This window comes from Terrapene carolina, unplaced genomic scaffold (genome assembly GCF_002925995.2).
Source record: "Terrapene carolina triunguis isolate 2854851 unplaced genomic scaffold, T_m_triunguis-2.0 Scaffold193, whole genome shotgun sequence".
NCBI classification, from domain to species: Eukaryota; Metazoa; Chordata; order Testudines; family Emydidae; genus Terrapene; species Terrapene triunguis.
In genome coordinates, this window is record NW_020664544.1 from 8,815,320 (window position 1) to 8,829,424 (window position 14,105).

The 14,105-nt window shown below is 38.9% G+C and overlaps 1 protein-coding gene across 1 annotated transcript in view; it reads right to left on the bottom strand.

Annotated features, from left to right (window-relative positions):
* TANC2 (tetratricopeptide repeat, ankyrin repeat and coiled-coil containing 2) overlaps positions 1–14,105 on the bottom strand; it is a 585,366-nt gene that overhangs the window by 130,241 nt on the left and 441,020 nt on the right. Inside the window, exon 9 of the mRNA XM_024201203.2 lies at positions 7,778–8,041. Coding sequence (XP_024056971.2) covers positions 7,778–8,041 — 264 coding nt within the window. The remainder of the gene's footprint in view (positions 1–7,777; positions 8,042–14,105) is intronic.

The following is a 14,105-nucleotide window of genomic DNA, read 5'->3' on the forward strand; positions in this document are numbered from 1 at the left end:
GATTCCAACCAAGGGCTGGGGGTTGTGGTGCGGGCGCCAGCTCCCAGTCCACAGGCCAGTGGGGCTAAGGAAGGCTCCCTGCCTCTCCTGGCTCCCGGAAACGATTGGCACGTCCGGCTCCTAGGCACAGGGGCGGCCAGGCAGTTCTGCCCAACGCGCGCTGTCCGTGCACACAGGCGCCACCCCCACAGCTCCCATTGGCTGCGGTTCCCAGCCAATGGGAGCTGCGGAGCCAGCACCTGGGATGGGGGCAGTGCGTGGAGCTTCCCTGATCGCCCCTACATGTAGTGGCCACAGGGATATGCTGGCTGCTTCTGGGAGCCGCAGGGGGCCTGCCTTAGCCCTGCTGCGCCGCCGACCAGACTTTTAACAGCCCGGTCAGCGGTGCTGATCGAAGCCACCAAGGTCCCTTTTTGACCAGGCGTTCCAGTCTAAAACCGGACGCCTGGCAACCCTAGTTACAGCAGTACAATTTATGTGCAGACAAGGCCTTATGTTGTTTAACAGAGGCGGGATCCTTTGGAAATAAAGAGCCGCACACAGCAAGGAGCATGAAAACAGATGCTCTTTGTGGATGTGGCATGTTTTTCGCAGGATGCTGAATTCACAGCTCTGGTTGGTTATTTTCTGGCTGCGGGGAGGCTGTTTGCTCATATCCCTGTATTTTTAAAATTATATCAAAATCAACAAAAGGGCAGGATATAATTTTTTTCCCTTTTGATATAAATCTAAATAAATACATAAAAAGAGTGTCCTTTCTGATTAGCATATTGAGAATTCACACACTGCATTCGCTCATTTCCCAACAGCTGGTTGTTGTTATACACAGCATGTAACTGATAACAGGCTGGCTGCCATTTTGTTTTCTTTTCCTGTAATGTGGATAGTATTTCACTGACCACAAAGAGTCCTGGTTCTATACACGGACTGTCCCATTCCACTTTCTTCTTTTTTCTCCCTTACTTGTTTATTTAAATAAAAGGGCTTTTCTCTGCAATCCGGCAATGTGCACGATGGAGGTGTGATTTCTAATGCGCTCTGTCTACGTAGACCCTGTTGGTGCACACTAAAAGTTCCCTAGTGTGTTTTAACATCATGCTGTTTGAAAAAATACTATGTCAGCAAAAAATGCTGTAGGGAATTTTGAGTGTGCACCAGCAGGGTCTACATGGACCAGTTATTGTACAATATGTTAGTGGGCTGTAGAAATCACTTCCCTGTACTGCATGTTGGCGCACCATCTAGGTAAGCCCTAAAGATTCCAGGTTGTGGATTCTGATTAGAAGTAGAGATTGCTGAATGCCTTTCTGTGAAGATTGCACAGTGAGAGAGACTACTATTAATTTTAGAAAAGTGAAGTGATATTTCCTCATGCGGTAAAGGCCAGATCCCCGAGAGTCGATGTATACCTGCAAATACTCCTTACCTTGATTGAGTGGGTTATGTCTATGATTATCTACATGGGAGGGATACTTCTTGATTAAAAGTGGGAGAACTCTGTTTTCTTGTTTAAATTAATTCAGTTTACACAATGCAAACATACCACACAGCACTAGATAAACAGAAAAAAAAACAACTTTTAACATGGCATGGCACTTTTGTAGCCGGCGCTGCAAGGTATTTACATGCCAGATATGCTAAGTATTCGTATGCCTCTTCATGCTTTGGCCACCATTCCGGAGGACATGCTTCCATGTTGATGATGTTCATTAAAAAAATAGTGCGTTAATTAAATTTGTGACTGAACTCCTTGGGGGAGAATTGTATGTCCCCTGCTCTGTTTTACCCGCATTCTCCCATATATTTCATGTTATAGCAGTCTCGGACGATGACCCAGCACATGCTATTTGATTTACTAACACTGTCACTGCAGATTTGACAAAATGCAAGGAAGGTACCAATATGAGATTTCTAAAAATAGCTACAGCACTCGACCCAAGGTTTAAGAATCTGAAGTGCCGTCCAAAATCTGAGAGAGACGAGGTGTGGAGCATGCTTCCAGAATTCTTAAAAGAGCAACACTCAGATGTGGAAACTACAGAACCACCAAAAAAGAAAATCAACCTTCTGCTGGTGGCATCTGACTCAGATGATGAAAATGAGCATGCATCGGTCCGCACTGCTTTGGATCATTATCGAGCAGAACCCATCATCAGCATGGACGCATGTCCTCTGGAATGGTGGTTGAAGCATGAAAGGACATATGAACCTTTAGCACATCTGGCACATAAATATCTTGCGACGCCGGTTACAACAGTGCCATGAGAACGCCTGTTCTCACTTTCAGGTGACATTGTAAACAAGAAGCGGGCAGCATTACCTCCTGCAAATGTAACCAAACTTGTTTGTCTGAGCGATTGGCTGAAGTAGGACTGAGTGCACTTGTAGGCTCTAAAGTTTTACATTGTTTTATTTTTGAATGCAGTTATTTTTTTGTATGTAATTCCACATTTGTAAGTTCAACTTTCATGATAAAGAGATTGCACTACAGTACTTATATTAGGTGAATTGAAAATACTATTTCTTTTGTTTTTTTACAGTGTAAATATTTGTAATAAAAAAATAAATATAAAGTGAGCGCTGTACACTTTGTATTCTGTGTTGTAATTGAAATCAATATATTTGAAAATGTAAAAACATCCAAAAATATTTAAATAAATGGTATTCTATTATTGTTTAACAGTGTGAATAATTTTTTTAATCGCTTGACAGCCCTAGTACTTATTAATGAAAACAACTATAAGGAGAGAGGCAAACAAATGTTCCATGGACACTAAAATCCATTCTTATAATAGACATCTGTAGTGCATCTGTTTATCCAAAGAGGAGCTACTGGGTCAGTTTCATTCCAAGTCCTGCTTAGGGAATAAGAGAAACTGAAGAGCTTATCCAAGGAGGCCCACTGTTCTTTATCTGCCAAAATATGATTGGGTTTGAGTTTTATTTTGGTTTCTGGGGAAAGACCTATACTGAGACCTTTTCTAAACTTAGCTCTCTATTTATAAAGTAGCTTAGTTGATGAAATACTGGATTTCTCAACATTTATCACACATTTAAACATTCTCTCAGAAGATAAAAGAAATACATCTAGAGACCTACTGACATTTTTGAAGCAACAGAAGTACCCCAAAATCAGCCACCGCATCAGAGGAAACCTGCTAGAAAAACACTGTAAGGGCCTTTTAGAGATTTTTTAAGTGCAACAGCAGGATTGGGAAAATTGAAAAATATCCAAAAGGCTTCAGAAAACTATAAAGAGACTGGGAGTTCTGCAGAGGGAAGAGGAGCCTGTCATCATGAATCAAAAAGGGTGAAAGGATGTTTAGCTCCACCAACTTGCAAGAAAGAAATTGGACGAGGAGACAAAGGCTCATAACTTAATAAGGACATCTCAAAAAGCTTCCCTGAAGAAGTTTGGGGATCAGAAATATCTTCTCCCATATCAAAAAGAGAAAGACAATACTGAGACATTAGTGTTTCACGATCAGGCTGGGTTTCTTTCTGCATTTATAAAGGCAGCTTGAGAATGGTCTTGTGCACTAATTTCAGGCACTAAACTGGATTTTTTGCAGACCTGATGAAATTCAGAGCTGGAATGGTTTGACTAGCTAGCATGATGAATTGCTCTAATTCACCTCAAAGGACGTTAGATCTGAAGCATCATCTAACTGTCATTGTAAATGTTCAATGCTTTTTTTAAGAAGAAAAATTCAGCTCATCTGGTGGCAAAATTTGGATATTCTACCTTTTTTAAAGCGAAGTGTTAATATACAAATACTACATTCACCTTTTTCTTTCTTTTTTCAAACTCAGAAAAACTATCCTAAGTAGAATGACCAGATGTCCCGATTTTATAGGGACAGTCCCGATTTTTGGGTCTTTTTCTTATATAGGCTCCTATTACCCCCCACCCCGTCCCGATTTTTCACACTTGCTGCCTGGTCACCCTAATCCTAAGGAAGGGAAGACAGCGGCACATATCAGTCACTGGAATGGCACTGAAGGATCACAGATCAACAATAATAAAATTTATCAAAATTGCCCCATAGGACATTCCAGGTTATCTCAATATTGCAAAAAACAACAACAACAACAACAACAAAAAAACACAACCCACAGCAACAAGTCTCAGAACCCAGGTCTACAGACACAGATTCATGCTACGGTGTTAAAAACAGTGCTGATACTCCACTCAGGCTGAACCCTGGGCTCTGAGACTCACCTCCTTTGCCAGGTTTCAGAGCCCAAGCTCCAGCTGGAGCAGGAATGTCTACACTGCTATTTTTAGCACTGTAGCATGAGCTCCATACACCCAAGGCTCTAGACCCATGCTCTGATGCTTGCTGCCATGCGTGTTCTTTTGCAGTGTAGACATTCCCCCAGATGCTCTCCAATGCATTCTGGTTTCAGTTATTTCTTGTTTATCTTTCCTTATTTTTTATTTGCTTATCATTTTCCCTTCTTAAGTAAACATTGTCGCTTAATTGTAAAGCTATTTCCATTTGGATTGGGGAGGTTATTTTTATTAGTAGTACTTTAACCAACAGCAGATGAAGTAACAATTTTTCTCCATAAATTAAATCGAACCCCAACAACTTTAGGCTCCTTGGCCCAGTGAGATGACAAACATTTCTTCTTGTTCTTTCGCTGCTCAATCTCTCTTGTGCTGCCTGTTAATTATTTCTTAATGGTTACTGCATAGCAAAGCAGCAGTGCCCTTCACAGCTGGTTCTGCCTTAGTACCATAAAATTGCTTATCAATTTTTATACTCCATGCAGTGAGTGACCAATAATTGGTCACCATATGTGCGCCTAGTGAGCTCATGTGAAAGAAGCCTTCTACGTATTCCCACAACTGGACCTTTGAAAAAAATTTATATCACATGTACAGTAACCCATTAATTTGAGTGATCCGCTAAAACACTGAATGTACAGCTCCACTGAATATAACATTTCGTGCAGTAAATTATCATACACATGACCCTTCAGTGGTCCAGGAGACTATTTTTTATTGAAGTTTCCTTCAATAATATTTGTGAAAAAGTAGCATTTCTGACCAAATACAAAGATGCAGCATACAAAGTACTGAAAGACTAGGATGATGTTTTATTAAGAGAATTACTTTGCTTTACTGAGTTATTCCTCTTCATTTTGTGCTTTTCTGATAGCATGAAGGTATTCATTAAATAGTAATAAATGCTGCTTGTAGATGAGTGAAATTAGAGAATGCTTTCATGCAGATTTTTGTAGACTGCAAAGGAACTTTTTGAAAAGATACTGTAACACCTTCTGGGACACTGCCACACATTAGTTCCCAGAACTATAGTAAAGTGCTTGCTTATAAAGTAAATCCAAAGCTTGTTTCAAGAAGACAAAATTGTCTGCTTTAGTTATTTAGGAAGATTAGCACTGAAATAGTATATTAGACCCAGCCTGTCTAACCTCTAGTACCACCCAAATACACACAAATAAGCAGGTCAGTCAACCTGGAAAAAATATTTGGTCAGATTTGTTGCCTGAAAACTTTACTATAATTTTACAATAAATTATTTATAATAATTACACCAAGTACTGGATCGTCAGCATTCTGCGCAACTATTAGTTGTAGTATTGTGGAACCAATCATGGATCAAGGCCCCATTTTGCTAGGCACTGCATGTAGAAACAATGACAGCATGAAGGAGGAACTCAAGGAAGCAATGGGAGAAGAACAAAGGTGAGGTTTCACATGTGAGAGATTAAACTTCTCCATAACAAACGTAGTTGTTCAACCAGAGTCTCTAGTCATATTCTTGCCACCCTGACTTACTCTGATTCCCAACTCTTATTCCCAACTGGGTAGCAGGTTCTTTTAGTTGTAAGTAAATGGTGTGAGGTGGTACCACAATAGTCAGTGCCTCCAGGTGTTAGCAGCTATAAGTTCTTATCTCTACAGCTGCTTTTAGTCGTTAGCATCCAATGAACTCTACTATGAAGGAGTGTTAGGCCATAAATATTATTCAGTTGTACAGTACAGCCTACATTGGCAAGACACACTGTTTTGATGCACAGTATCCCAGGTTCTTTGCTCTGCATGAGTCCATCATTGATATTTTGCAAGCTAGTTAAAGAATCCTGCAGGGACTAGGATTGACAAAATATATATGTTTGCCAGTTCAACACAAAATTTAACCTGTATTTATTGAATTGCAGATGGGCTTCCAACTCCAACATTATGGATGATGGCAGCTATTCGCCCATCATCCTTACACTAGGATATGGTACAAAATCCAGAAGAAAGGGCAGAGGAGGACAGCAAGCGAGGAGGAATACTTATAAAAAGCTTTTAAATTAGGTTAATATATTTTAAATCTTATCCTTTCTTTCTTTCATGTTTGCCAGTGAAGAGAATTCTAAGGAAGGAGCTGAGAGGTTGTTAAATGCTATAACAAGATATTGAAACATCATTTAGGAATCTTTCAAACACCAGACCATCAAGGAAATAGAGATGATTTTGGCCTCTAATTTTCAAAATTAAGTTTCAGACATGCTTCAGCAGCACTTACAGGAAACGTTAACAGGCAAAATAAATATCTATGTATTGTTTAACAGTGTTTCATAGATTTTAAGGCTAAAGGGACCACCATCTTCATCTAATCTGACCTCTCCTGCACAACACAGTTCATAGCATTTCGCCCAGCGATTATTTTATGTCTATATTAGATATATATTTAAAACATATTCAGGGAAAAATCCCACCAGGAAAGCTAGGATGCCAAGTATAGCTATTTGTAGATGGAAAGATGCTTGTTTCCCAAAATAGGACTATAATTCCCATGTTTATTAAATGCATAAAGTTATGAAAGCTGAAATTTGAAAAATAAAATGCAACTTTTTGTTGTTTTTACTGAGGGAATTAACCACTAAGGCAGCTTGATAAGTAATGTGGTAAATTCACCGTCACTTGGAGATGTCGAGCTTCAGTTGAATGTTTTCTCAAAAGTTATGTTCTGTTCAACCAGAAGTTATTGGATTTGATGGAATTCACTTATGTGGTAGGGAAAAATCACTATGGACTATGTTGAACAGAGAGGTCAGACTAGATGACAATGGTTGTCCCTATAGCTCTGAAGTCTATAAAAAACTGTTAATACATGCAATCTTCGTCATAATTCTAATTTCTAATATCTTGTTTAACTGAAATCTGTGAAAGAAATCTTGCTGTATGCTCCCTCCCACTGCAGCCAATATGGAAGAGAGACTAACGTTTTCTAAAATGTATTCTTATATTGTGATGCTTTGCTTTTTAAGTGCCAGCACATATCTTTCCCCATCCTCCTAAGTTTTAATTATGAACTGCAGAAAAGGCTCTTGATATTATTACTGCTGATTAATTTGGAGTTGAAAATGTTATGCCTGGAAATTATGCATTATTTTAGAACTGAGGCTGGGGTTAGTATTGGGATGGCATTTAATCAAAAATAATAACTAAACTTTTTTTAAAGCAGATTTTGAGATCACTCTCAACTGATCTGATGGCCACGAACTTTTAAAAAGACCGGATTTTGGGAGCCTAGATTGCTGAATTAACTGGGTGGAAAATGTACTCCTCCTTCAGTGGTTTTCACTTTATAAATGATATTTCAGACAGAAATGGAATGTTATCACACCCAATGGCAGTTTCCTGAGGAGATGAGACTTCTCTTTGCATAAAGACACTGTATGAAAACAGTAAATGAGAAGATTGTGTTGATGGCTTGTTTTGATCTGATCTAACAGTAAATAAATTATTTCTTACCTGCTACTGAATTTGGCCGTGGCATAAGGTAAAGTGGAATAGACTGCACAGACTGGGATAAAACGGTCTCTAGGTTCCTTTCTGGGATCTTGTTTAAACTGTAGGTGGAGGCGGTCATATTTTCATCTACGCGATATAAACAGGAGTCCATGCTGGATTTCTGAGACTGCCAAGGTTTCAGGTTTCCTCCAGATCCTAGTTCTTTGCTGCTCTCCCCTCCATATTTCGTGCGCTCCATGTTTTCAGAATAGCTTGTCAAAGTAGCTTGAAGGAACAAATAAAAAAGAGATGAATAATAAAGAAAGAAGTAGCTGCATACATAACAATATAAGATGATATGTGCAATGAAAATAACAAAAATAAAGCTGATCATATTTTCCAGCATTCTCACATAAATCAGAGATTATAGAACCGAGTGAAGCTGTCCTACTTACTGCTTTGAAAAGTTTTGTTTGACATTACTAAAAGGCATTTGCAGTTATCACGAGTATTAAAATGCTACATATAACTGTATTTGTTCAAACACACAATCCCACAGACTTATAATAAAGGCGATTAAGAACAAATACAAAGTCAGTTTTGCGCATTGTCTCCATTTTCTTCTAATATACAGTGAGTCAAACTGTATCAGTTTAAAGTTTATAAACATGCTTGTGATAATCAACTACAGAGTATAATAAATGACAGTAGCATATTTGTTTTAGAAAAATCATCTTGGTATAAATGTTAACCCCTAAGGTCACATCTGATTTCTAACAGAGTTTATGAAGCTTCAAAGATAATCCATAAATTCACCTTTTTACTGTGTGGATTACACTGTTGGTGCTACGTTGTTGGGGTTTATTTCATGGTCTCCTCCTTTTTTTCTTTTTGACTTCAACTTTAGGTATTACTTCCACTATGATACTGCCAAAGGAAAAGCCCTTTTTTTAAACTTTGCTCAATATCTTTCAAGTGAATGGGACAAATTCAGATCTGATATAAGTGCATGTTACTCCACTTAAATCAATGGGGAGGGAGGCATCTGACTATACCAGTCTTAATCAGCCCGAGGTATCCAAACTGCTATCCTACTAATTGATAGGCAGAAAATTCTCAACCTAAACTCATAACCCTCCACCCCTCCTGTGCTGTTAGGATACCAGATATCCAACTTGATCTTGAACTTTCCTATGCCTCAAATGTCTATAAATATAACTAATATAACTTTCTAAACTATTCCTCCATTGAAACTCTAATACTTTCATTTCCATTTAACCACTGTAATTACTTCTCCAAACCTAAAGTCTATGTTAATGTGTCTAAAATGCAACAAACTATTGCCACAGGGCCCTGGACAACACAACATGAATTAAGCACTTTCTGTTTACAGTACAAAGATCACACTTATGTTTTCCAAAATATTCTATGATAATGCCCTGTCTTCTGAAAGAGGCTTTTCTCCTTGCATTCACACAAAAGACCATTTCTGAAGCAAAAGATATCTAAAGCCATAATGGCTTGTATCTGTGTGGTCTCATTAACAACAACCAGAGTGGTTTAATTTCTTTTATATTGGTAAAAACAAACACAAAATTACTCCAAAGAAGCATATGCTTTCAGGCTTAAGCTCTTTCTATGCCAAGTTCCAAATTAAAGCAAAATTCGTAAAGAGAACAGTTTCATCTCACAAAATAGGATTTTAATGGATTTTCTTACACAATTTGAACCACAGCATCCCAAATAATAGCATTTTGAACATCCATTAGCTTCAGTGGAAGTACCAGGGATTAATCTGGCCCATTGTGTCTGATAATGACATTTAATATTTGTAGTGAGATAATATAATGAGAATCAGGGCTAAATATTTATAAATAAAGTCACAAGCATCATAACAAGGGGAAAAAAGACAACTGAAGGAATTAATAGTGAAGCTATTGTACTCTGAACAAGACAAAAGAGATGCCATCCCAGAAGTTACTGTGCCTGTTAGTGTCACAAGAGCTACCTGTCACTTGATTTCTCTGACTTTTGCAAGTTTCAAGTGTTTAAAAACCAAAAGGGAACTTGCAAGGAGACCATCTAATACTCCTATAAGTGCAAAGGGCAATTCAGTGCACCATGACATAGTGAAACGTCACCATTCTGCAGATCCCATTTGTCTTTGAACTGTTCAGAAAAAAGACATGACATAGATGATCTTTCCTTTAACAAGAACGGATTGAAGTCCTTTTAGAAAAGTACACAATCTAAAATGAGTGTAAAAAAATCCAAAAAAAAAATGCCTGGCTGGATTAAAGATCCATGGGCTTATTTCAAAAAGAATGTGGAACCGCTAACAAGGTGTGGCCAAGTGGTTTAGGCACAGAACAGAGTCAGAAACAGCTGAGTTCTAATCACAGGTCTGACTCTAACTTCATTGGGGACCTTGGGCAAATCACTTTATCACTCTGTACCTTAGATTTTCCCTCTGTAAAATGGGGTAATATTTCCTTATCTGAGAGGTGCTGCAAGGATGAGTTAATGTTTGTAAAGCATTTTTAAGTTCAAAACAACTACAGGAATGCTAAATATTTGATATATTCTTGTTGGCATTTAAATATATATTTTCTGTCAGGAAAACAATTTTATATGTTAAAATGGGAAAATGAGATCAAACAAGAAACAGATGTTGTTAGCAGATCCCCTCCCCCAAACACTGTTTAATTATTGGGAAATATGTTTTCAGCTGCCTTTTCTAGAATCTCTAATTCATTGTCTCAGTTTGTGTTGCTGAGACACCCTGTACCATGTATTTATGTAAAAATTAATTTTTGCCAAAGACGTATTTCCAATCAATCTTTGCAGAAACATATCATCAACTGAGGGAAATAATCTCCAAATAGCGCAAATTGTGGAAAACAAAGTATCTTGACAGATAGGAACTTTAGCAGTAATCTTGCTTTAAATGAGCCAGCAACAGAAAATGAAGAATAAACCCTGAAGGTCCCCTTCCTAACTGCTAATTTGTGTTTACTTGAAATGTAGTTTTCACTGGTTTAAAATCAAGCTGTTTTTATGTGCAAATTCTTCACTGACTCAGGTATTTGGGATTGTTCCCTGTGGGTTAATTTACCTTCTGAATGGTCTTGGATGATCTAAGTACTACTATGCAGGCTAGAATCAATTGCTCTATGGCTTTAATCCGTTCTGTGAGCTATTTTAAACCAAAACTATTTTAATTTTATTTAAAAGGACAAAAAAAAAAAAAGACTGCTAAAACTCAGCATCCTGAATTAGTATGCAGTGCATGTCTCTGAGGAGAACTAAAACATAAGTAATGGTGCAGCGAACGGGCTGTGCCTACCACAGGCAATCAGAGCTATGAAATTACCACTTCTCCATCACTATCGTAGAGAACAGTTCTATTTCAGAAAAGTCACACTGTCTACGTCAAATGAGCCTGTCTCAATGTAATACTACATGGAGAAAAGTTAATAAGACTTGTATATACAGGAAGCTATTTAGGCTTCGGGATGTGTTTAGGCAGTAGCGGAATACCTGCAACCAAAAAGAGAAGGCTGTGAAGCAATTCTTCCCCCAAAACTGCCAAATTCACAGTCTAAACTCTCCTATGGACAGGGCTGCAGCAAGAGCATTCCAGGACAGGTTCTTGGTTCAGAAGATGAGTGTGTTTAAGCACGTATCCCCATGATCTCTTACATTCACCCTGCTGCGGATTAATTCTGCTTTGCAGGAGTAATCGCCACATGCAGTTGCATGGGGACTGGGTATGCAGTCTTGGGACAGATATAATGCAGGTCCACAACAGGAATGCCTTTGCATCATTAAAGTGCAAACATGTCCATGTTAAAAACACTGGGCCTGAATTTGGCCCAAGTTATTTATTTTCCCATTAAAATCTGTCACTTATGGCCTGACATGCAACAAACCCATTCCATACTTTGTTCACTCATCATACATTTTGATTGTGTGTGACCCATTGACAGGTTTGAAGGGTGAGGAATATAATGGCTTTAGTTAGCAGCCTATGGTGTCAGTCCCACTGGAAACAATTGACAATTAGACAAACTTTCCAGTTCTTCCCTGGGCCGAGAGCATGCCTAGAAGATTTCAGCCCAAAGGTGGCTTCGAAAGTTCTGAGCATATGGAAATAGAGGCTTAAAATGGAACATGGTTTTCTAATACTATGGTGAGCATTACCAGCACCGGCTATAATATTCAAACACATACAGACTTAGGATATGTCTAGATTATGAAAAACTGTTGTTGTTGTTGTTTTAAAAAAAAGAGTGAGCTATCTCGAGGTGCCTAACCCGATAAGCCACATTTAAATTAGATGCTAAAACCATACAGCCTAGGACCAAGCCTATTTTAACATGTCAGCTGGTAGGTGTGATAAAATATAACTTACCTCGTGTGTCATGCTACAGTTTTAAACCATGTTAGCTTACACATTTTAAAATAAATGTGTAAGGGGGGGGGGAGGGATAGCTCAGTGGTTTGAGCATTGGCCTGCTAAACGCAGGGTTGTGAGTTCAATCCTTGAGGGGGTCACTTAGGGATCTGGGGCAAAATCAGTACTTGGTCCTGCTAGTGAAGGCAGGGGACTGGACTCCATGACCTTTCAAGGTCCCTTCCAGTTCTAGGAGATAGATAAATAAATTAATGGAGATATCCTATCTTAGTTTAGGCAAGCCTTCAGTGAACCAGCCACAAAAGAATCCATCTAAGGGCATCAGTGTCACCCACATCATTCTTGTGAGCGAGGCTGCCACATATAGAAATTGGGTAGGCAGAGTCTGTAACTTTCCCCGTGGGACAGTGGCAGTGCTGGGAAGCAGCATGATGCAGGCAGAGAAAGTATCCCTCAGAACAGTCATGGCCTCCACAGCAATGCAGCATACAACCTTGTGGAGCTGTCACAGGACAAGAAACGCAAAGGCTTCTTTCTCCAGAACAGAGCCTTTAAACCAACACTAGTCAAGGGAGGGAGTTAAAAGTTCCCATAATTCTCTGTGTGCTTAATTTCCCCTAAAACAAGTGATGTAATGGTCATGTTGTTAAAATGAAATCAAAGGTTTGTGGCCTAATACAAATAAGCAATCCTGTCCTGAGAGAGAGAGAGAAAGTCTGTGTGTGACAGAGAAACATGAAACAAGTAAACCAGTTTCAAGCCTCAAGGCAATATTATAAATGGCAGCAAGTACACAAAGGGTTTTGAAATATTATGGAAAATACCTTGATAGTGGCATCATCCTGACCCTTTCTGCTCTACATTTTAAATTCCCTAATGAATCAGCAGATGAGCAGAATGAATTTAATGCATCAAAGACAGCAGGGATTCATGCTTGAGATTGAGACTGGAAATGTAAGGCCTGGATATAACAGCATAGCACTACGGCATCGAAAGACACGCCTATGCTCGTATCATAGATTACTTGCTGCATATACCATGGCAATGAGATAAAACAGTCCTTACTTTCTACTTGAGTTTATCATGTGCAGAAGCAAATATATAGTTTAAGCATATTTTGTCATGTCTATTATTATATATTTTAAACAAATCTAGTACCAAGAACCCAGACCTCAAGCAGGAGTCAGTAATACGAATGGCAATTAAAGGGGATCTGTGACAGAGTGCAGGCTCAGAGTGAACAGGTGAGCCTGCACTCTGACACCAATTAGTCTCCCAGAGAAAGCTGACTGAGGTAACCAGATAATCAGCTCGTGGGCTGAATGGGATACAGAGCAAATTAGCCCATCAGCCCAAATCTGATAAAGAGGAAGGAAGTGCCAGGAGGGATGGGGGAACAGGGCTAGTTGAGTCCATTCACACAAAGGCCTCAGAGAAGGGAGACCTCAGTTCCTGATGAGAGGGCCAAAAGCACAGAATATATTGTAAATAGACTGTTTCAAGGGACTGTGGTGGTATTGGGGGAGGGAACTCAAAATAAAAGGCACTGTGACTGCACAACTAATGGAGTCTGCACAATTTCTGCAGGGCAAGAAGACAGCAGCGAAGATGCGCCCTCTTACAGGATCAATCAAGAAAAGTTAAATATCCTATAAAATATTATTTAAACATGTCCTTAATAAAAAAATATCTAATCCAAGGGTTATTTCAGAGTTAAAATCTTCAGTAGTGATTCATCATCAAATTATCCAGGACACAGAGTTTGTTGCATTTGTAGAGGTGTACAAGTCCCAGGTGCTATTTTTCTACTCTCTCTACCTGACTCCACACCCTATGTTTATTACGGGAGGCTGAGAATTTTGGGTTTTAGAAGGATGACCACAGCTACTGAGGTCATTTAGACAAATATAATTTTCTCTCTGTGATTTAACC